The sequence below is a fragment of the Lepisma saccharinum genome, chromosome 12 (assembly GCF_977018435.1).
Source record: "Lepisma saccharinum chromosome 12, izLepSacc3.1, whole genome shotgun sequence".
Taxonomy (NCBI): domain Eukaryota; kingdom Metazoa; phylum Arthropoda; class Insecta; order Zygentoma; family Lepismatidae; genus Lepisma; species Lepisma saccharinum.
The window spans coordinates 42,350,247-42,374,678 of NC_139240.1; the positions used below are offsets into that span (position 1 = coordinate 42,350,247).

The 24,432-nt window shown below is 37.9% G+C and overlaps 1 protein-coding gene across 4 annotated transcripts in view; it reads right to left on the reverse strand.

Moving 5' to 3' along the window:
• Positions 1-24,432, reverse strand: part of LOC145996028 (phospholipid-transporting ATPase ABCA1-like) — a 270,557-nt gene that overhangs the window by 212,921 nt on the left and 33,204 nt on the right. For all 4 annotated transcript variants that reach the window (XM_083132208.1, XM_083132210.1, XM_083132207.1 and 1 more), the window contains 8 exons: positions 21,912-21,952; positions 18,978-19,081; positions 12,823-13,002; positions 9,253-9,387; positions 7,736-7,880; positions 6,236-6,300; positions 1,414-1,510; positions 150-307 (listed from right to left, as the gene is read on the reverse strand). In XM_083132208.1, the coding sequence (XP_082988334.1) occupies positions 150-307; positions 1,414-1,510; positions 6,236-6,300; positions 7,736-7,880; positions 9,253-9,387; positions 12,823-13,002; positions 18,978-19,081; positions 21,912-21,952 (925 nt within the window). The remainder of the gene's footprint in view (positions 1-149; positions 308-1,413; positions 1,511-6,235; positions 6,301-7,735; positions 7,881-9,252; positions 9,388-12,822; positions 13,003-18,977; positions 19,082-21,911; positions 21,953-24,432) is intronic.

A 24,432-nucleotide genomic window follows, 5' to 3' on the forward strand; every position in this document is an offset into this window, starting at 1 on the left:
CTCTCTTGAAACATAGTGCTAGAAGAAGCATAGTTTAAAGCACTAGACAATGTTTAATGACCAATTAGCATTGCATGTTAATGTAGAACCATTGCCATTAGCATTCAGAGAACAATACTGTTACAACAAAAGAGGCATGGTAATCTTACCTTATTTTGTATCTTATGTATGGTGGCAAAGTATTACCATCTTTTATGTTTAGGAATGATATGACGCTCCATAGCTTATAGTCTTCGCTTAGAACCTGTGAACGGTTCACAGCTTCTATCTCAGTAGCAAAACCTTCAAATTTGTTGAGGTCTAGGCACTGTAATGAATAAATAAATAAATGTGATGTCAAAAATCATGCTCAAATTTACTTATTATTCTCATAATGGAATATAGTATTGAAATGTGGATACTATTAAGATATACTGAGTGACTTTATCAGCAGGGAAATTCCATATAACCATCAGCTTTATCAGTCTAAATTGCTATAAAAATCATACACTTGTAGCTTCTCTTAAAAGCTAGAAGTGCTCATATGACAGTATTTTGCATCCTCTATATCTTCAACCAACAGCACCAATCCAGGGTTGCAAGTAAAATTTATTTTTTCTGAAAAAAAAAACAACTGTTAAGTGAAGCCCATCATACTTGTATACATATTCCTATACACTACCACTCCTTGTGTTATTTTTCCTACCTTGAGGAAAGAAACTACATTTTTAAGTACGTATGTTAAAAAAAAGTTATAGATTATAATTATAGAAATACTGAACAGATAAAAATTATAGGCAATATATTGATAAAAAGTTTTGCATCATTGCCATGTGATCTAAGGTGTCAGGCTTTGGACTTGGACTATGGGACATGCGCTGATTCAAGTCTCCTGGGCGAAGCGTAACAACTTTTCTCCTGAGATTTCAGCTGATGCATGGGTGGCCACTCACCATCGTGAGGAAATTGGGGAGCTACGAATGAGTAGCAAAAACCCAGTCATGGACCACATGTCACCACCCCGTAACTGGTTGAATGATTGCCCATCTCTGTTGAGGCATGAAGCGACAGTCTGGCCCTCAAGGGCTGTTGTTCCATGGGTTATATTGATAAAAAATCATCCAAACTACACTAAATTAAAAAGGTACATCCTGCACATGAGGTGAATGCATATCACAATCTTGGCCATTTAAGGTGACGTGATCAGCACCACACTCCAGCTACCTGTATCCCTAAATAAGCCATTCATAAGAGGCTGAGTAAACCCCAGAGCCATTCCACAGAGACGATGCTGGAAAAATTTCCACCTGAAATTACCCAACCTGGGAATCAAAATTGAGTTCCATATGAACTGGACCACCGCAGCTCTACATTAACTTGACTGGCTATTAATTACAACAAACCTACATTCAAGAAAATCAATTCCACTCTTACCTCCAAATATTTAGTTGCTCCCTGTAAAGCTACCATCGATTCCTTTACTTGATTAGCATTGAAAAGTTCAAGGCAAACAGTATAATTTAAAAGATCACTGAAAGGAAGGTGTAATAAAATTTAAACATGTACTGTTATTTTAACACATGAAACACTACATAAATAAATAAAACCAACTACAAAATCCTGGTAAGCAAAATGTACTACTCTAAAACAATGGGGGGAGGGGGGAGGGGAAAAAGGGAGTCAACAGAACGCATTTGTGATTTTCTAGTCTGTGTAATGTTCCAAGAACAAAATATCTGTAAATTCTCTTACAACGTAATTCAAGAATTATGGTTCTCATTCATTTTGATGCTTCAAATTCCCTAACTTTTCCAGGTTTTCTGGGCATTTTGAAATACATTTCCAGGCCAGTTTGGAACGTTTTCTCTTATTATAACCTCTGTCCACAATATATTTCTAGTATATGAAAGCAGTTATTACATGAAAAATATATTTCCAGCAAATATATAAAAATGACATTTTATATATTCCATGACTTTTCCAGGTTAAGAAGTTTTATGAAATTTTCTGTCAACTCAAAGTGTGAATTCCTTGACTCTGCCATACTTTTCACTAGAACATTGAATTCTCTGACTCTTCTATGACTGACTTTCTCACTTGAAGACTGAATTCCCTGACTTCCCCATGGTCTTCTCATGTGAAGACTGAATTTCCTAACTTTTCCATGACTCAAAGGCTCAATTTCCTGACTTTTCTATGATTTTCATACTCAAACGCTGAATTCCCTGAGATTTTCGTGGCATGAAGGCTGAATTCCCTAAACTTTTAATTAAAAAATAAAATTATATTCCTACTTGAAGGTTGAATTCCTTGACTTTTCTATGATTTTTCTACTAAAAAGGCTTAATTCCCTGACTTTTCCATTACTTTCTAACTCGAAGATTGAATTCCCTGACTTTCTCACTCAAAGTTGGAATTCCATGATTTTCCTACTTAAGTGCCACTTCCCTTGACTCCATGACTGACTTTCTCACTTATACTTACATTTACTTTAATTAACTAATATTAGTAGATGTACTCTCGGGAGAAAATGTTCTTGTTATGAAATTATTAAAATACACCATAAAGTATTTTATAATTTGTATTCCTTTTTGTAGATAAGCCAGATGATGATAAAAATCGAAATGTAATGTTGTTTTCCAGGATGGGTTGAGACTTGTAGGAATTTTGGCGTTGTTTTTCAAATAAGATCCTAAGCATGCCAATTTTACCTGCACTACATTTCTTATGTGGTATCTAATCAAGAATAAATTTTGTTCACTGAGGGGAAACAGCACACACTAGGCACAAAAAAGTTAAGAAATAACTTGCCAGCAAACAAAAAGTATACAGGGTTATTCAAAAAGAATGGTACAAAAGTAAAGTTAATTTATTTTTAAGTGAAAAGAGATACAAAAGCAATTCTGGAGGAAAGAAAAAAGGAATGTGGTAAATTGACCTGGGCAATTACAAATGTTGGATATGAGCACATTGGATAACACGGCAGATGTCAAAACGATAATCCATTTATTGCCAGATGCGTTCCAACATATCCTCGGTTATCAGCTCCACTGCACGAGAGATGCGCTGCTTTAAATTATCCAGGTCCTGTGGTAATGGAGGAACGTACACAGTGTCTTTCACAAACCCTCATAAAAAGAAGTATCATGGAGTAAGATCTGGGGATCGTGGAGGCCAGGTCAGCACTGCCAAATCTTGATTCCCGGTACGGCCAATCCAACGACCTGGTCAGGTGGCATTGAGGTACGTACGAACAAGGTTGTGGAAGTGGGGAGGAGCACCATCCTGTTGAAAGATGGAATTCAGAATATCTTCCTCCAGTTGTGGCATGAGCCATTCCGATAACATGTCCAGGTAGGTCTGACCAGTAACAGTGGCTTCGGCAAAAAAGAAAGGTCCATACATTTTCCATCTGCTTATTGCACAAAACAAATTCACTTTTGGTGAGTCTCTTTCCTGCTGCACTATGGTATGAGGGTGTTCTATATCCCAGATCCTAACGTTATGGCGATTCACTTTCCCACTAGCATGAAATTTCACTTCATCACTAAACACTAACCTGTCAGCAAATCCATCCTCTTCTTCGAACAGATTCTGCATTTCAATGCAGAAGGTCTGCCATTTTGGCATATCTGCATTTTTCAGTGCCTGCAGGAGATGCAATTTGTATGGTTTAACCTTTAGACTGCCGAGCGGGTTTTCGAAAGTAGCCTCTCTCTGGCCGCCGCCTTTGCACGCGATTTTTAAATTTTATGCTTATTTCAGAAAAACGTTATATCTTGGAGACTATTTGAGCAATCTACTTCGGGTAACTTTTGTTTTACAGCTAGAAAATCAGGGCATGCAACCGTGCAGGAATCAAAACACCAAAGCCAATAAGAGGGGTTGGGTGGGCTGCAGCCTCTAACTTTCTATGAAAAAATCATAAATATGGGTAATTATAACTCCATTAAGCCTTGTTTCCATGATTATGAAAAACTAAAAAGACTTTTGTACTTGATACAGAGTCTGAAGAAGACCTTGCTAGAAGGTTGAAACGTTACGTTAGTTTATATTTTTAATAAAATAAATTACTGCCTTGGTCAGCATATTTAGTTTTTCATAAATATGGGGAGTTTGCCCCCTCTTCCCCTGCTATTTTTGGAAGCGGAAGCAAACTTTAGCCTTATTTTTAAAGAATGGTCCTTTCTGAACCGAATGAAAGTCATTTCATGTTCCTGGGTGCATTACATTATAGAATATGTGAAAAAACTCCCCATTTTTATGATATTTTTCATAGAAAGTTGATGGCCGCGGCCCACCCAAACTCTCTTATTGGCTTTGACATTTTGATTTCTGCACGGTTGCATGCCCTGATGTTCTAGCTGCAAAACAAAAGTTACCCGAAGTAGATTGGTCAAATAGTCTATGAGTTATAACATTTTTTGTCAAATAAGTGTACGAATTTGAAATTCGCGCCAAAAGGCCTCTGCGAAACCGAAAAAATGTTACAACTCGTACACTATTTGGCCAATCTACTTCGGGTAACTTTTGTTTTGCAGCTAGAACATCGGCGCATGCAACTGTGCAGGAATCAAAACACCAAAGCCAATAAGAGGGGTTGAGTAGGCTGCGGCCTCTAACTTTCAATGTAAAAAATCATAAAAATGGGGAGTTTTTTCACATTTTCTATAATGTAATGCACCCAGGAACATGAGATGACTTTCACTTGGTTGAGAAGGACCATTCTTTGAAAATAAGGCTCATTGAAAGTTGGGGGCCATGGCCCACCCAACTCCTTCTTATTGGCTTTGGCATCTTGATTCCTGCACGGTTGCATGCCCTGATGTCTTAGCTGCAAAAGAAAAGTTACCCGAAGTAGATTGGCCAAATAGTCTACGAGTTGTAACATTTTTTCGGTTTCGCAGAGGCCTTTTGGCGCGAATTTCAAATTCGTACACTTATTTGACAAAAAATGTTATAACTCATAGACTATTTGACCAATCTACTTCGGGTAACTTTTGTTTTGCAGCTAGAACATCAGGGCATGCAACCGTGCAGAAATCAAAATGTCAAAGCCAATAAGAGAGGTTGGGTGGGCCGCGGCCATCAACTTTATGAAAAATATCATAAAAATGGGGAGTTTTTTCACATATTCTATAATGTAATGCACCCAGGAACATGAAATGACTTTCATTCGGTTCAGAAAGGACCGTTCTTTAAAAATAAGGCTAAAGTTTGCTTCCCCTTCCAAAAATAGCAGGGGAAGAGGGGGCAAACTCCCCATATTTATGATTTTTTCATAGAAAGTTGGGGCCGCGGCCCACCCAACCTCTCTTACTGCCTTTGGCATTTTGATTCCTGCACGGTTGCATGGCCTGATGTTCTAGCTGCAAAACAAAAGTTACCCGAAGTAGATTGGTCAAATAGTCTACGAGTTATAACATTTTTTGTCAAATAAGTGTACAAATTTAAAATTTGCGCCAGCTTCCATACGTAACTTTGGAGTTACTGGTAATGGGTGGGTGGGTTTTCTTCCACATGACATTTCAAAGTTTTATCTCAACATCTGTCAGCGTTTACAACCTCACATACAAGTATGAAGGTGCTGAAAGCACATGAACTTTTTAACCAGCACGATGCGTCACCAGTGACCCATCGGCCGACTACGCCTATATTTTCTATGGGTCACATGTGACCCATTGGTCCGAGTAAAGGTTAAAGCATAGACACTTTCTTAGAATATGCCATACAGTGGGTTGTGGAACATTAAGTTCTTTACTTGCTTGGTTTGTCGATTTTCTGGGACTTGTTTGAAAAGCCGCACGAATCCTATCCACTGTCTCCCTCGACGTTCCTGGTCGATCGGGAATTTTTCTACTGCAAAGACAAATAGTTGATTCAAACTTCTGCACCCAGCATGTAATGCAGTGTCTATGTGGTGGTCGTCTCTGAACTGTAACAACTGCCCCTGTTCATGCAAATTCCATTATGCAATATGATTGCTCTACCTTCGTTGTTGCCATTTTAGCTATCAACAACAAGTAGCACCTCCAGCGAATTTTACGTCAACTACAACCACAAGCTATAAATTTACAACCTTCCTTTCTTCTTTCCCACCAGAATTGCTTTTGTATCTTTTTGCACTTAAAAATAAATTAACCTTATTTTTGTACCATTCTTTTTTAATAACGCTGTATATATTATTCGAACATGGTGCAACATCAACACAATAAAATATTTTCCATGAAAATTTTAATATTTCTTGAATACTTACTCAGAAAAGTGTTTCTTGATAATATTAACGATGGATATGTTATTGTCCAGGTTATGGCATGTATACTGCAAATAAATTATTTTTGGATTAGTTTATTTTTCTCTAGAATAATAGATTACTTAATGATGTCACTGAAAACTTTATCATTAAAAAAAATGTAACATTCATAGAAATTTCAGCGAAAAATGCAGGCTCAACCAGGACTCAAACCTGGATCTCTGGATTACCGTGCCATTGCTCTACCAACAGAGATACAGTGCGAGCCCTGGTTTTAAGTAGTAACTTCGTCGTCTTGTTATGAAGGGATCCTGGGTTCGATACCCGGTGGAGACACATAGTGGTTCTGATTCCACTTTAAACTATAGGTCCAGTCCCGATTAGCCTATATGTGCATAAAGTGGACTTGAAATAACAAATCAATCAATCAACTGATTTTTTGCTGCCGCTGCTTCATCTACGTGGATTTGTCTCTGTCAATGCTATTGCAACAGGATCTGTTTCCTTTGAAACACTGGGATGTAATATATGAGAAAAACTATGCACAGTTTGCATCATGTACAGACAAATCTACACAGATATTTTCGCTGATATTTCTAAATGTATGCAAAATATCAAATGATAGTTACACTGTGGATTCTACAGACAATGAGAAGGGGAAAAGTTGCTGATAGCATCCTGACTGACTTCCAGAAAAATATAAACAAAAAATATGTGGAGACACAACAACATAGTTGGACAAAAATACTACAGAAACAATCAACACTGGATTCAAAATATATGTTGTAATATGAATTAAATTTTGGCATAGGTATTTTCCTCCCTTTCATTTTAGGAATTTGTAGTATTCCTACAGAAAAAAATATTCCCTTCAATTCAAAAATCTGCGGTGGTTCAGTCGGTAATGCGTCTGACTACCATGCTAAAGGTCCCGGGTTCGATCCCCGGCCGGTTCAAATCCGGGAACTTTTCTAAGGATGGAAGCGGCCCCAGCGCCCACCCAGCGTCGAATAACATGGGCACCTGGGGGAAACCCTGGGGGGTAAAGGCAGTCAGGGGCGTGATGCTGATCACATCACCCCCACTCACGACCGGATCAAGAAAGTGTGGGGCATTACCCCCACACCCCCTATATGCCTTCATGGCATGGTGCTAAGCACAGGGGAACACTTAATTTTTTACTTTACCTTTTAAGTTCTCATTTCTCTTAAGTAGAATTGAAATAGGCAGTCAAAATAATTGGAGAAAATATTTTTATCTTAAACAATAAAAAACAGAAATGAAGCACTTAATGTGCTCAGCCACTAAGTGGGCAATCCATTCCTAATAAAAAAAAAAGTGGAATTTCATGTAAATTGAATATGGAAAGACGTAAAACGATACCAAACAATAACACAGTCTTACCTCCAGACTTCAAGAATGTAGTGCCTTTTGCATTTTCTTTACATAACCATGCATAAGCCCTATTTATTTTTCTAAAGATTATAATTTTTACATACTCACCTCAATTAAGCTGTATGTTTGTGTTAATTTAGCCAGTTCTAAATTGATAGGAACCTTCAACTCAGCAATGAGCTTAAAGGTTTTATTAGCATGCACCATGAGTTCACGAATAACTGGCACATCTGGAGAGTATAGAATTTTCCCCCTAAAACAGAGAACAGTATGTGCATTTCAAGCATTATTATTAAATAAGTTATTCTGTCATTTGGCTGAGCTGATTTTACTCTCTAACCCAATACCAATGCTGAAACTCCTACTGATACCAATGGTTCTACTTGGAAACTGAGGCATTTTGAAGTAGTTTCAAATATTTATAAATTTTAAAATATCCCTTTTAATTAGAACTTTAATAATTATGCACAAGGTAATTAATTAATCACAAAAAAAATCTCAAAATAATGATTTTTTTAAATAATTTCCGCATGTAATTTTTGCAAACTTAGTGACATTAATGGACTCCGGAAAAGTAGTGGCCATTATCAGTAATTAAATTTGAACTAATGCTCTCTGATAGCAATATACTGGCATCACAACTGGAATTCAATATATGAAGATTTAAAGTGGATAGAATTAATAAAAACAATGATTAAGGAAGAGCAATTAAAGTTTCATCAAGGTTGCCACTCTAGGACTATTCAAGTATAATTCCCAGTTTTTCAAGGCAAAGTTTCCAAAAATTCAAAGGTACAAGCAGATGTCTTCTCTATTTCAACTTCAATTATTTTCAACCTTCACTTCCCACACACACAAAAATACTAACAATGTAAAGGGTCTGTGTGATTCCAATGTGTCCAACAATCCTAAATCAATTCAATTAAGCCACAAATGCTACGGAATATGATAATCTACGAAAAATTGTTAATTGTAAAATAATTTCAAACTCAAATTTAACTGATCAACTTCAAGATATCATATCTTGCTATAATCTTCAGTCTGTCAGTTTGTTCTGGAAATGACTCTAACAAATTAAACAGTAAAACATTAAAATAGAGACCAGGGCAAAATTTATAGTATAAAAAATATATAAACTAAAAACGTAACGTTTCCATAAATTTATTGTGAAGTTTCGTCTGAAGAAGACCCTGTTAGAGGGTGGAAACGTTATGTTTTTAGTGTATATATTTTTTATACTATAATTTTGCTTTGGTCAGTATTTTAATGTTTTATTAACATGGAGACAAGGCTTAACTGTGTTACCAAAGTAAACAGATTGAAAGAATTCTGTTTCATTTCCCATGCAGCTTTCTTTGCCTTCCTCGATAAAAATAAAAGCTAAATGGAAAAACTATGTATAAATTCAATGGGATTTCGATTAATAAAAGTTGCAATTTTTCATGTCTGCGGAGAAAAATTCACGCAGAATCCATGCCTAATTTCCCAAGCCAATAATTCATACAGAATTCCAGAGCCATGAAAATACAATTTGTCTTATATTCTTACAATTAATATTTTTAAAAAAGATGAGGCTGTGAAGGGTTACAAAGAGCAAGTTCTGGCACTATAGCTTTGTTGCTTACCTTACAAATGGCTTCACCTTGAGCCATAACATACGTGAGGAAACATCAGTTTCTGCCTTTTTCATTTCAGCATTGCAAAATGGGGTAGTTGTATTATCATATTTATATTTATTTTTCACTACATATTGACTGGTACTGGAAAGAAACAATAAGAAAGCATGAGGCAATTAAATTGTCACAAAAGAAAATAAACTAATTTTACAGCTGGGTTCCTATGGAGGACCTAACACTTATATTTATATTGAAATAACAGGGTTTCAAATCAAATTTCCCAATTTTTTCTGGTTTCTAGACTATTTTAATTTATGTTTTAACACAAATATACATAAATGTTAAGTCTTCAACTTTGAATCCTAGTCAAATGAATCAAGTTCAATGAACACTGTTGAAAATATGTGGAGAAAAATACAATTATCAAAATATGTTTTATCAGTCTCTTATCTGGCAAACACAAAAACCACCCAATTTCCAATTCTTGAATTTCTTTTATTCAAAATTTAGTACTATTTCACTCGTAAGCCAATTTCCAACATCTCCAAGATATCTAGGTCAGTGGGAACCCTGACTAAATGGATTCACGTAATCAAGAAGAATTCACATAGGAAAACTAAAAACTCTGTCTGTCTTTGGCTTGAATGGTCACAGGTTCTAACAATGGTGGAAACCACTTGATTTAACCCAGTATTATGAGGACAACTGAGAAGCTACTTGCTAGTGCTACCGCAACGGGATCTGTTGCCTTTGAAACACTGTAGACATCAACGTTGCCTGGTTCCTCCCAGCATAGAGATGTCAATTCATTAAATTAGGCACACACAAGAGATGTACTACATACGAGGTGTGGCTAGAAAAAAACCACAGACTGTTGCTCCAAAATCTTTTATTGGGTATTTTGTACAATTCGAACATTATCTCCTTCATAGTACTCCCCTGAACTATCGATACACCGCTCCATATGAATCTTCCATTGCTGGAAGCAGTGCTGGAAATCATTTTCTGAAACCATGTTCATTACCTCTGTCACTTTTGTTTTCACAGATTCTACGGACGTAAATCTGGTTCCTTTCAGTGCTGATTTGACCTTTGGGAAGAAAAAAAAAAGTCGCATGGAGCAAGATCCGGTGAATAGGGTGGATGTTCTAACACTGGGATCCCATGCTTGGCTAAAAAAGCCTTGACTGACAATGCCGTGTGGGCAGGAACATTGTACTGATGAAGAATCCATGACTTGCTTTTCCACAAATCAGGTCGTAGTCTTCTTACTCGCTCACGAAGGGTCGTCAGCACCGTAATGTAATAATGTTGGTTGTTTTGCAATAGCTTGAATACTCAAGTGACGATCTTTCCGAATCAATTCACCGACATTTGCATTGTTTAATTCAGTCTCTGATGTGCAAGGCCGTCTAGGATGACAGTCACCCGCGATCACTGCTCGTCCACCTTTAAACCTTTGAAACCACTGAAACACTTGTGTGCATGATAAACACTCATCTCCGTACACTTCCATCAACAAACCATAAGTCTCTTGGGTGGATTTTCCAAGTTTCATAAGAAACTTCACATTGATACGCTGTTCCATTTTCATACTTAGAATTTTTCCGACGGAGCACAGATGTATGATTCACTTCGTCCACAATCTACAGCGGAACTGAGTGCCGCGCACCCTGAAAAATCACACTGTCGATAGGCAGGATATCACATTATACACTCATGCCCCGATTGCCCTTGACGCGCTTGCCGTTTGTTGACAGCCACACCTCGTAGAGATTTCAGCCAAAAATGCAGGCTCGACCAGGAATCAAACCCAGGTCTCTCTCTCGGTAGCTCAGTGGTAGAGCAATGGCATGGTATGCCAGAGACCCAGGTTCGAGTCCTGGTCGAGCCTGCATTTTTCGCTGAAATATCTACATAGTACATCTCCTGTGTGTGCCTAATTGAATGAAATGGGACACCTTGCATCACAGCATGCTGTGAAAACCACTCCACCGTGGAGGCTGGTAACATTTACTTTTGATTGGGGTTGATGCCATGCAGATACTCTTACTGATTTCCACCTATACTGATGCCTAATAATTGCAACCATTTATAGAAGTATGAGTTTTGGTTTTAAGTCCATTTTAAGCACAGATAGGCTAATCGGGACTAGACCTACAGTTTAAGTAGGATCTGAACCAATACTTGCCTCTACTGGGTATCAAACCCAGGACCATTTGCTTACAAGGCGACAGCGTTACCACTACACCATCGGGGAGGTCCATTTCAAAGTAGTTGAGAATATTATAATTAACAATGAACTGATACAACCTTCAACCAATACCAATATTCTTATCGATTCTCACTGACACTGATACCAATACTTGAAAACAGTAACAAAAGTTGTTCAAAATATTAAGTGGGTGAGTATTACACTCCAATTGTAAGCATCAATTTACCAGATTCTTTCTTCAAAATATTCAAGATTTATATAGAATATTGGGGAGCCATGGTGGTCTAGTGATAGGGCATCTGACTGCCACGTGGGAGACCCGGGTTCAATTCCTGGGGTGCGTGAATTAAGGTTGAAATTATTCCAGCCTTGTCCCCATAAAGTGGTTGTGGAGCTCACCCAGCCTCAAATCAATGTGTACCGGGAAGCAAACCCAGGGGGAGGGGGTTTAAGGTGGCCGGAGCATGGTGCTGATCACATCCCTCCAAAAGGGCTAAGATCATGAATGTGTGGGGCCATACCCCACATCCCCTACATGTGTCTTCATGGCATGGTGCTATATGTATGGAGAACTTTACCTACCTTATATAGAATACTAAAGTAACTGTTGTGTAATCAGAAAATAAAGTGTTTTTTTTTGTAAAATTTTGATGCAATATAATTGGAATTTTTTAAAATAACTCACAGGATAATTATCCTCTGTGAAAGTCTTGCAAGACATTCTTGCAAATCTTGTGAAAGACCAAAATGCCAGAAAATTATCAGCCATACTTCTTGATACCAATACATTGGAAATGGTATTTATTCAACCCTGATTTTAATACATACATTATCTACTGGCCGCATCTCAGAGAAATCTACTACAGTTTTGGTTTAAATTACTCACAATTTCACATGACATAATCATTAATCACAAAAGCCATTTCTTTCCCCACAATATTATTGTGAAAACAATAAAAAAATGTGCAATTTGCAGTTTCCAAGATATTCAGACTGGAAAAGTTTTGTGTGGCATATGTGCAGACTCTGTGAGATTTTCTGACTGCAAAAATATTGGCTGGCATCGGCAATTGAATTCCAATCAATACTTTCCGATAGTTTTCATGGATAGTTTAATTTATAATGTTAATAGAAAAGTGGCAACTCAACCAGACATATTCTATCAGAGTTCTAATGAATTGAAGTACAAAGATGACCTCTGCCTTGCAGCTCAGTTGGTTACTGCTTTACGAAGATGGTAACTAAGCAGAATCCCAGTGTTTTAGGTTTAAACTGCAGTTATCTATTTACATTTTACACAGCAATAGTTAATAATTTAATAAACCACAAGAGCAAACAGTACATAACTATGATACAAAACTTACCCTTCATGAGAATCACGTGGTTTTTCTTTAAAATGGTGAATATCTTTCCCACATAAGAATTTCAAAATGAGGTCCATTGTATCATTATGTTTTTTGCTAGCTTGGGTCGGAGTTGGAAGATCATCAAAATAATTGAGCTCCCACGCATTACGGACTAACATTTCAAGAGCAAAATTTCCACTGGAAAAGAATACATTGTTAAAAAAATTTTAGTCACACAAATAACTGTAGTGCATTAATTCTATGGGAAAATGCACATAAGTCACATACTGTGATTTTCGGTTGCTGTTCATCTAAATCACACTGAATCAGTTAAAGAAAATATAAGTATAATTCATATAACAGTGATGACCCAATGTGTATATCATGTGTGTAAAGTTTGTTATTAAAAGAATACATATAAATAACTGTCCGGTGTAAAATTGCATTTTGTGACTGAAGAGCTTTTTCCTGAACAGCCTAGAATCGAGACATTTACAACGGACAAATTAGCCACTAAGGGAGATTTTACACCAAAAGTGACAAGCATTGCTTGAAGATTTCACCAATTCAATGCTGCTTGTGCTTGTACAGCCTATCAGAAATGTTGCTATTCATTGGCTCATTTCCAAGCAGCATGTGCCACATGTCGCTTCAGTCTGAAATCTTAAAAACAACCACAAGGAAATGAACCTTCGGCAAAAGTTCTCCGCACACCTTTCCCTCCATCGGTTCATGGGTAGGTTGGCCAAAACCGGGACATCCCAAGGAGGTCAGTTTACCTCCCCACCTTTCCTCGTGAAAAATTGATTTAGAAAAATGGGGGGAAATTTTCGTGAAATAGTTTCTAATTATAGTTTAATTTAATGTAATACATATTATGTAATAATAAGAACCTCTCTTTATAACTTAAATTTAATTGTAAAATTATTGTTATTATTATATATTAGGGATGAAACCAATTAATCGGTACTCTATCGGTATTGGCCGATATAGGCATATCGGTTTATCGGTAAAAAATACCGATTATTTTACCAATCCGATATATCAATACATATCTTATAATTTAGTGCAAAATTCTGCCATTTTGTTGTAATTTTTATGGATAATCTTGATGTCCTAGTTTTTAAAATAGTAATTGTCTAAATATTCAAATTCTCTTGCACTGCAGTCACCTCGAAACTCATATTTATTAAGGAGATCAATGAACATTTCAGGTTCTTCAAGGACCATTGCTAATTTTATATCGGATCGGTAGAATATCGGTTATCGGTATCGGTAAATTTTATATCGGTACTTTATCGGTATCAGCCAAAATTTCATATCGGCCCATCCCTATTACATATTAAAGTAAGGATCACATAAACGATACATCATAAACAATAAATGAAATATAATACACTGTTGTCAAGAGGTATTGTTATAATCTCGGTATGACTTACATAGCTTTTCTGTTGTTTTCTTTTTATGTTATTCCTACACTGACGTTGAGGAGTGCCAGAATTATTTATCAGAACAGCCAGTCTTCTTGTGAACAACTTTATTCTCCACCAACCGTTCATAAAACTCCCCACATATCTGGCACAATGCACAAGATTTGTCTTTTGAGTATGTGTCAAGATGAAGGAATTTAAAATCTTGTTGCAGGTCCGTATTGAAACTACATATATGTATCTTGGCCATGCTTATTCATTGCTCTACAAATAACCGAACACACACAAAACAATACAACTATGTTCGAACATTATCAGAGTTCATGACACTAGTTTAAAAATCCCATCATTTCTTTTTAGCATGAAATATCTCTCAAATTTAGTTTTCAAGTTCACTCCTAGACTTTTATAAAACGGGAGAAATAGTGTTTTTAAATAATATCGACGGGATGACCGGGACATGCCTCAAACGGAACAGCCCCTGTCAAAATGGGACAAAATGGTCTCACCCTATTCATGGGCCATAAGGAAGCATGCTCCACTCGCCCCTCACCTTCATGCTGGAGGATGATGCACAGGAGACGCTGGTCTGCACAAACTATTTTTGCTAGTGGTTCCACTAAAAGGGAGGTTTCAGATCGATGACAAGTAACAAGTCACACACAATATAGATATCTCACACAAAAGTGACATGGATGCCTTCAATCTGTAGAAAAGAGCATTCAATGTCCGTGCACAACCAAAAGACTGAGGTGACACAATGTATACTGCAGAAAAGATGGTGCAGTCTGAATTATATGCTACATGTGGAGCTTGTTGTATCACTGTGGTACGAAAGGTTGCATTTGTTTCAGAAGGTTCGTTCCCAAGTGATAAGTGTTGCATGTTGCTTGTTACTTCGGTCTGAAAACTCCATTTCTTTCCCGATTATGGTACTGTACAATTTCTACATGTCATGGAGACCACATTACATGAACCAAAAGAAACCCAAAAAATACCCATACAAGGAGGATAATATGAGTGCAAGTCAGGGTGCGAAATCCTGGGAGGGACAGGGGGAATTTTCCCCCACCAACAACCTTGACCTCAAAAATCGCACCACCAAAATCCCACCCACCACCACAACAAAGAAAAGATAAGCAATTACTTTTAATTTCAAATATACTTTACTAAGAATAATATCAAAAACACACACAAATTAGTGTGGTTGTGAGTGTTGAATGCTTTCTCTCTCTCTCTCGAGATTAACAAATCTACATCAATACACACAATAAAAGTAAAACAAGAATGCAAGACAATAATAACTATGAAATCTAAATTGATTTATATTAACATAAAGCAAAAACTAAATAAAACATACATAATAAAACCACTTCAACAATTTCATAATTTATTAACATCTTTAACCAGTTAGTAAAGGAATTAGTTTGCTACTATACAGGGTGTCCCAGAAATATGTGGAATAAATTCAGGAGTGTGTTCCTTACATGTAAACAATGAAACAAGTTTATATGAACATAAGTCCATAAATGTTTGGTTTCCGAGTTATAGGCTGTCATAACATATGCTCACTGGAATTGGTCTATTTTCCACAGGTGGTTTCCTGTAACACAACCAGCTATTTGATGAGTGGTACATGCTGAGTGGGCCTTGTTGAGACCATGTACACCAATCAGGAACGAGCAGATATGCACTTCTTGTATGGTTTGGCAGATGGCAATGCTGTAGAGGCATGTCAAGGGGTCCTGGGTTCGATACCCGGTGGAGGCACAAGTGGTTCAGATCCCACTTTAAACTATAGATCCAGTCCCGATTAGCCTTACTGTGCACAAAGTGGACTTAAAACACAAAATCAACAACAATAACAAATTTATTTATATGTAATGAATAATAATAATAATACAGGGTGTGGCAGCGTTCATAGTAGGATATTAATAGCACACCATGAGGAAGTAAATGCATTATATTTATTAGTTATTATGTCAATTAATATTTAAAGGTATGTCATTTGATAAAGTGTAAGTCATTGTCCAATTGGGTGGATTAATGTTTGAATATAACCCCTCTCAAATGATGCCCCCTCTGCACAATACATTCATCCAGGCGACGTTGGAAGCTTTCCATAACTCGTCGTAACATATTCCCTGGGATATTGCCGACGGCAGTTCTTATGCGGTCCTTCAACTCAGGAATGGTGGCACGTGTTCGGAAAACTTCTTGCTTCAGGTACCCCCAAAGGAAAAAGTCGGCACATGACAGATCGGGTGACCGTGGCGGCCAGGAGATGTCACCGAAACGGGAAATTACTCTTCCTGGGAATGTCTGTCGCAAAAAAGCCATGCAAATTCTGGCTGTATGCGAGGTTGCACTGTCTTGTTGAAACCATAATTGTTCCATATCCACATTCAACATCCCTAGTTGAGGAAGAACGAAGTCTTGCAGCATAATTAGGTAGTGTTCACTCGTGACAGTTACAGCTGGACCGATGTCATTCTCGAAAAAATAAGGGCCAATAATCCCAAACGAAGCAATTCCACACCACACTGGGACACGAGAACTACGCAATGGCTTGATGTGCAGTTCATGCGGGTTTACATCACTCCAATAACGCAAATTCTGTTTATTCACTGAACCACATAACTCGAAATGAGCTTCATCTGACATCATGATGGTGTCCAACATTTCAGGATTTTGGCGAAGGAGATCACGCATCGTTAAGCAGAATGTTTCTCGTGAAACCCAATCGCGAGGCTTAATTTCCTGCACAATCTGCAGTTTATATGGGTGAAAATGGAGATCTTCATGCAATATTCTCCTGAATGAGTGATCTGACATTTGCAAATTTTGCGAATGTCGGCGAGCAGATTTTTTTGGGCTACGCAATATTGCAGCACGAACATTTTCCACGGCTTCTGGTTTCCGCACAGTTCTTTCACTTCTTCCTGGTTTACGATTACACGCAGCGGCCGTTAATCGAAATGCACTAACCCACCTCAGAATGGTCTGTCTATCTAGAACTTTCCCATGACGTCCCACCTTGAAATGTTGCCTAAATAGACGCTGGGTAGCAATTACAGAGTCATTATTCTTGAAATAACTTTCCAGAACAAAGGCACGATGCTGTACACTCCACCGATCCATCTCACTCTAACAATCGAAATGGCACCTCATTAGTACACGAATGCTGCACGAGATGGCACGCATTCATGCATTACGTCATTGTACTACGCAAGCCAAAATAAGCTATGAACGCTGACGCACCCTTTATACCGTGCGTTCATTTCGATCTTCAGCCGAGAGATCGGGAGAAGCGTGGCGGGCGGCGCTGACGGAGATGCCGACATTTGCGGCTTGTAATGCCTGCTTATTTTCAAGGACATATGCAGACATTTATATAAATATTGCAAAAAACGAGCACTAACCTGTGTTATAACACGCAAAAGTTATTCTGTAATTCATCCAAGTTCTGCCCTTATATACACAAATAAATACGCTTTAGAAACGATGTTAAGAGCCCCAGATAATAAAAAATTTTAATCATAGTTTTGACCAGTAACGTCCTCCTTAAGTTTGTATCCTTGAAAGAGTTTTGTGTCGATGGAGATCGTTTGGAGGTTTCGAATGTGCAACACTGTATCAAGGTTACGCTGCAGACGAAACCATTAAAAGTCAATGGTTTTCGTGAGCTTCCTTGCAATCCGAAATCTCCGAGCTCGAGTTTTTTGTTCCTTCGCAACTAGATGAAGACAGAGCTGTGAATATAGTGGCGAGCAAATGTAAACCAAGAGCATGTTAATTTCGTACTGTGCACAAGAATGTGATTCTTGGTTACTTGCCGTTACTTGTTTGTGTTATTGCAGTGTGTATGTGTGTTGTGTCAGTGAGACGATTGGAATGCGAGCCGCAAGGTTCACGTTAGAACAAAGAATTTTTATGTATGACACTTACGTGAAAACAGACTCGTGTCGAGACGTGCATAGGCAATTTGTACAGAAATTCTCCACATAGAGATACGAGAAATTGGATCGTTAAATTTTAGAACACCTAAGCAAAAACGACGGATTCTGACCGAAGCAAAACTGGTGCAGCGTTAGAACGTTCTCCAAACAAACCTCTACGCCGTGTTTCACAGGAGATGGGCGTGTCAAAATCATCAGCATATACAGCCACTAAGCTACTAAAATTAAAACCGTACTCTTATAACACAGGTTAGTGCTCGTTTTGCAATATTTATATAAATGTCTACATATGTCCATAAAAATAAGCGGGCATTACTGGCCGCAAATGTTGGGATCTCCGTCAGCGCAGCCCACCACGCTTCTCCCGATCTCTCGGCTGAAGATCGAAATGAACGCACGGTATGTTTAATATAGTCATTTATTTTACTTTTAATAACATTATAAATATGTGTATTGCATAATTTTTATATATATATGTATTTATGTATGTACATGTATGTATGTATGTTTGTGGGGAGGGAGGTTTGTAGATTAAGATCTTTCTCCACCACCAGTCTACAATGATTTTGCACCCTGGTGCAAATGCATTCCTTAAAAACACAAATATAGGTGAAAGAAGGGGCAGTCTGCCTACTATATTAGCTACGAACTGTACAACACAGTTATCATGTTTGGTTGTGAAATATATTCTTCTATGTTTCAACAAAGAGTAACCACAGTAAAACTTTTAAAAATAAAGACATCACATAGCTTCAATTTACTATTACACTACGTGGGTACTTACTCCTTCTCCACTGTATTCATAAGATCTTGACCGACTTTATTTTCTCTTTGGATTCCACTGCTGTCCTGTCGAACCTTCCTGTTCTTCTTTTCAAAATCTCCTTTCTCATGAAAAAGACAAAAGTAAGGATATAACAGTCATATTAAGAACTGAAAATGCAACGATCCAATGCAAAATGCCAAATGTCTCATTAAGGATGTGGACGATTTTTAGTGTGTAACTGTAATCAGTGACGTATTTAAAGGAGGCAGGGTTTATTGCGCTTGGAGAGCTTTCCTGAAATGTAGTGATGCAACAAAGGAGGAAATTTATCAATTCCGATGAACTTGCTGATAATTTTTTAACAGATTCCAATGTCAATATTTAATGGATTCGAAAATTAGATTAAAAATCAGAGATTTTACAATAGAACAAAGAAGTTATTAATGTATTCAAAATACCATGTTAAATTCTTGGATACATAAGAACAATATGTCCTCTTTTATAACTTCCAAAGACATAAAATTGAGTATCAGACTCCATTTACAGTGGACTGACTCTCTTTATAACTATCTTGGATTTTTCGAATTACTAGATCATTTGAACAGTAGCTTATTCCCCTTGAAGCCATCTTCTTGTTAATTCGAATTTTGGATATTTCAAATATTTTCCATGTCCCCATGGAGTTTGAATTAAAAAAGAGTCCACTGTAATTGTAACTGCAGTCTTGCAGCCTAACATGGCTCTGGCACCCACACCCAACGCTAATATAATCCTGTGTGGGGTCGTGTTGTCCTGTGCTGTCCCTATTTCTACTGCATGGAGATGATATTCGATTTTTGTTATTTAGCGATGCTTTTCTGTCGTTTGTGGTTAATTGTTACGATGAGGATGAGTGATGAAATTTATGAAAACACACTGACAGAGAACACATATGCCCAGGCTGGGATCAAACCCTTTAATCTTGGCATCATAACATGTAGTGCTAACAACTCCACCACAGAGGTCGGCATGGAGATGAAATCCTTGGAGGGAGTGAGTGAGTGAGAACATTTTTTGGACAGACATTATATTGTACTATTAAAGTACAGTAAAAACTCGTTAATCCAGACCCCGATTAGCCGGACTTCGCTTAATCCGGACAGGCAAAAGGGGGGAAAAAGCAGAATGCAAGGTTTTAAATGTGGCTAGAAGTCAACAGAACTTCCCAAAGAAAAGGCAGTCAACTACTGATGAAATTCTGTTTCCTACAGACTTTGTACTGTACTGTATAGTGTACAAATACACCATAATAAACGTGTTTTGTTGCTATAAACGAAGTTTCAATGCACCTTCTACTGTTCTTTTAGGGTATTTCAGTTAATCCCGACTTTCGTTAAACCGGTCAACTTATCCTCCCCCCACCCCCATTAGTCTGGATTACCGAGGTTGTACTGTATTGTTCTTAGTTTTGTTCTATTGAGGGCCGGTTTTTCAATGTCTGTTAAACTTTTTGGTCAGCCAACCACCAGTTGAAGTTCACCTCCAGTCTTTACCAACACCGGGTTTTTCAATGTAAAAATAACCAAAGGTTCATTGACCTTAAGTTTGGCACGTAACAATTGTGAGTTTGCAATGATGAGCGAGAAATTTGATCCCATTGCCATCTATGTGTGTAAATTAAATCAAATTTCGCCTAGTGTGAAAAGGTAGTACAATAAGGCACATGCGGTTGTTGAAATTCATTATTTACATTGAAAATACAGAACCTAACGTGCTACATATTTCGTTCCTACAAATAAATGGGGAGAAAACACTTACTGCACATTTGACTTTCTTCTTGACACAGATCGACTTCACAAAACACAGAATGGTAATATGGTATAAATAGTTGTTCTTTTTCTTACGGAACGAGAGATCAAATACAAATAACTAGCTATGTAATAAGAAAAAATAAGTTGACATTTGCACGTATATTATGACTAAAATTTTATTCCCAGTTTGTACACCTACCGTACCTGGGAGAACATACCGTACCCAGAATTGTTTTTCATTTTGTATAACCAAACGGTCTTTATTTTCTGGATGACCCTCGTATATATATAAAAAAAGAACGGTCTGCAGCAGGACTCGAACTTGCAACATAAAATAGAACTTCCATTACCAGCTACTGCCTTTATCCACTACACCAACTTGCCACTTCGAAACTGGCTTCACGATAGGATAGATGTCTTCAGTGAGTGTACACAAATCAAAGTCTGGCGACAATATCCTTTGTTCTACCTGTTACTATGGACTTCATTTGAACTGTGCCAAGCACAAGTTTATTTTTGCACCAATGTAACTTTTTATTTAATTATTTCTCGTTCAATGTGCCTATGAGAAATCGTCTGGTGAAGATCGATCTTCCGATGAGGCAGCCATGTTTGTTCGAAACTACAGTCATCTCGCTGACCTCCGGATGAAGCACGGATCAAGATCACAGCCACTTTAACCTCTAGTTGATGAGTTGACCGCTGATGAAAAACCCAAAATTGCAGTAACCCCTAGTTATTTGCCCAACCAGAACTTTGATCGCACATTGAAATATCAGTCTTGCCACCGAAGTTCCGGGTTCAAATCCCAGATTGGGCATAGGTGTTCGTTGTGAGTGTCCGTTCGTCACTTTTGTCTAATCACTCGTTGTGATGAACCAAACATTTGAATTTTATGGGAATTTGTAAATTATAAATTTATATACACAAGAAGACAACACACCATAGATCTTAACCACAATCTACAACTTAGTAACACACAAACATTACTTACTCTTTTTAAAATTATATTACTGTGAAAACATGCAACAAATGCTCAACTTACAATGGAAAATACTTGAGGGAATTTCAACTCAAATCAAAATGAGAGTTCTGCAATACTTAGAAGAATAGAAGAAAATAAAATATTCTAGAAGAGAATACAAAGACTAACTTGACTTACTATAAAATCCTGCCATATATCATCAGTGTTTGTTAAAGGAGCTGAAAAATAAAACATAACACTTAATTTGCAATATACACTAAAGACTACAAAGAACATAAATACTTTAGAAACTTTATACAAGAATATTTCATTTCACAACTAATCTTTCTAGTCATTATTATTTGCTGTTGGAAATGTATAACTGCTTCTAAACTAGATTGTAAAATAAATAAATTGTGGCTGAAAATATATTTCAATGAATCAACCTTGTTACTAATGATATAGATTACAATTCAATATTAAATGTTGAAGTAATGTGAAAAGAGAATAGTAGATTGTTGATTAAACCACCAATGTCTATCCAACAGGCTGGTGGGCATACTGTATCTGTTATTTAGCATCACTTCTCTGCTACTTTTGGCTATCACTAAATGGGGATGAGTGATGATTAAGGGACACCCATGCCTAGACTGGAACTTGAACTTGGGAATATTAGTAAGGTGGGTCAGGATGGCCATTCAAAGACCATGATAAAATTATTTATCTTGTAGTTTACAGTTATTACAAGCATAAGAACACAGTTTTTCGTTGTGACAGCACTTCTAAGGCCATTTTACACTGAAAACTCTAACAAATAATAAGAACAAGGCAAGATGGTTTTAGGTAAAAACAAGAAAGATTAAATATAAACATAAGACATAAACAAGGAAACAAACAAAGATTTACATATTCATTTTTAGGGAAGATCGGAAAATACTTTCAGGGGCAAAAATGTCTATGTTTGTGGGTAGTTTATTGTAGAACTGTGGCAGCCTGTGGAACAGAGAGTGCTGTATAAGGGAAAGCCTAGCGATAGAGCTGTGGAACGGATTCTTTTTGTTCAAAAAATTGTTAACCACTGTTATAACTGTATCTTTAGTCAAACTAAAAATAAATGTCTGATGAAGGGAGCGTGTGTTCTCCTGAAACGTCACAACGAAAAACTATGTTCTTATGCTTGTAATAACCGTAAACTACAAGAGAAATAATTGTACAATGCAAGCAATGCGTACATACAAGAAAAACTATGATGAAATTCAAGTATACTTCCCGGTTTCGAAGGCAAACTTCCCAAAAATTCAAGGATACAAGAAGATGTTTTCTGAATTTCAATCTTATGTATTACCGCTTCTCACCACCCACACATATACACACAAAAAATATATTAACAATATAAAAGGGTCTGTGTGATTACAATGTATCCAAACATTCTATTTCAATTCAATTAAATGGTGTATGTATATATATATATATATATATATATAATGGATAAAAGCAAGGAGGGCCAAAAGGGCTAAGTAAAAATCAAATAAGGTAAAAGGAAACACTCACCGGACAGTAGGAAAATTCAAAATTTTCGCTAATTTATAGCATCATCGGTGTGAGAAGAAACAGAAGGCGGAACCGGAAGTTGGGGTCCTGCAGAGTTGCCAGGTCCCCATTGAAGAAGAAGCGGTGCGTAGAACGAAAAAAACACTGTTTCGTCACCAGGCTCGTCGTAAACTGTGAGTGTGTAGGATGAGTTGGGAGGGTGGGTGAGGGTTGGGCATTACTGGGTGGCCTTGTTCAGGCCAGGTGGAGTGGTTGCACTCATGGCCGATATATAGGCCCTCTCCCATCTTTTGCGAACAGAGGTGTTGGCTGGTTGGGGTAGGAGGTGGATGATCGCTACCCGGAAGCAGTCGTTGAAACTGATGTTGTGGTGGTTGGTGTGGACGGCGACAGTGAAGTCCAGGTTGTGGGTGGAGGAGCGGTGGTTATTGATGCGGAGGTTGAGGGCCGTTGATGTTTCCCCCAGGTAAAAATCACCACAGATGTTGCAGGTGAGGATGTAGATAAGGTTTGAGGCATGGCAGGTCCCTTTGGGATGGAGGGTAAATTTGCCAGTGGCCGTGTGCACTATTTCCCGACAAACCCAGGGTGGTTTTCAAACACCCCCCTAACCTCCAAAACATCCTGGTCCACAACACTCCTTCACCACACATCCAACACCCCCCTGCCCATAAATGCAACCGACCCAGGTGCAAGACCTGCCCCATCCTCATCACTTCTCACACCCTCCAGGTGCACACGGCCACTGGCAAATTTACCCTCCATCCCAAAGGAACCTGCCATGCCTCAAACCTTATCTACATCTTCACCTGCAACATCTGTGGTGATTTTTTACCTGGGGAAACATCAACGGCCCTCAACCTCCGCATCAATAACCACCGCTCCTCCACCACAACCTGTGACTTCACTGTTCGCCGTCCACACCAACCACCACAACATCAGTTTCAACGACTGCTTCCGGGTAGCGATCATCCACCTCCTACCCCAACCAGCCAACACCTCTGTTCGCAAAAGATGGGAGAGGGGCCTATATATCGGCCATGAGTGCAACCACTCCACCTGGCCTGAACAAGGCCACCCAGTAATGCCCAACCCTCACCCACCCTCCCAACTCATCCTACACACTCACAGTTTACGACGAGCCTGGTGACGAAACAGTGTTTTTTTC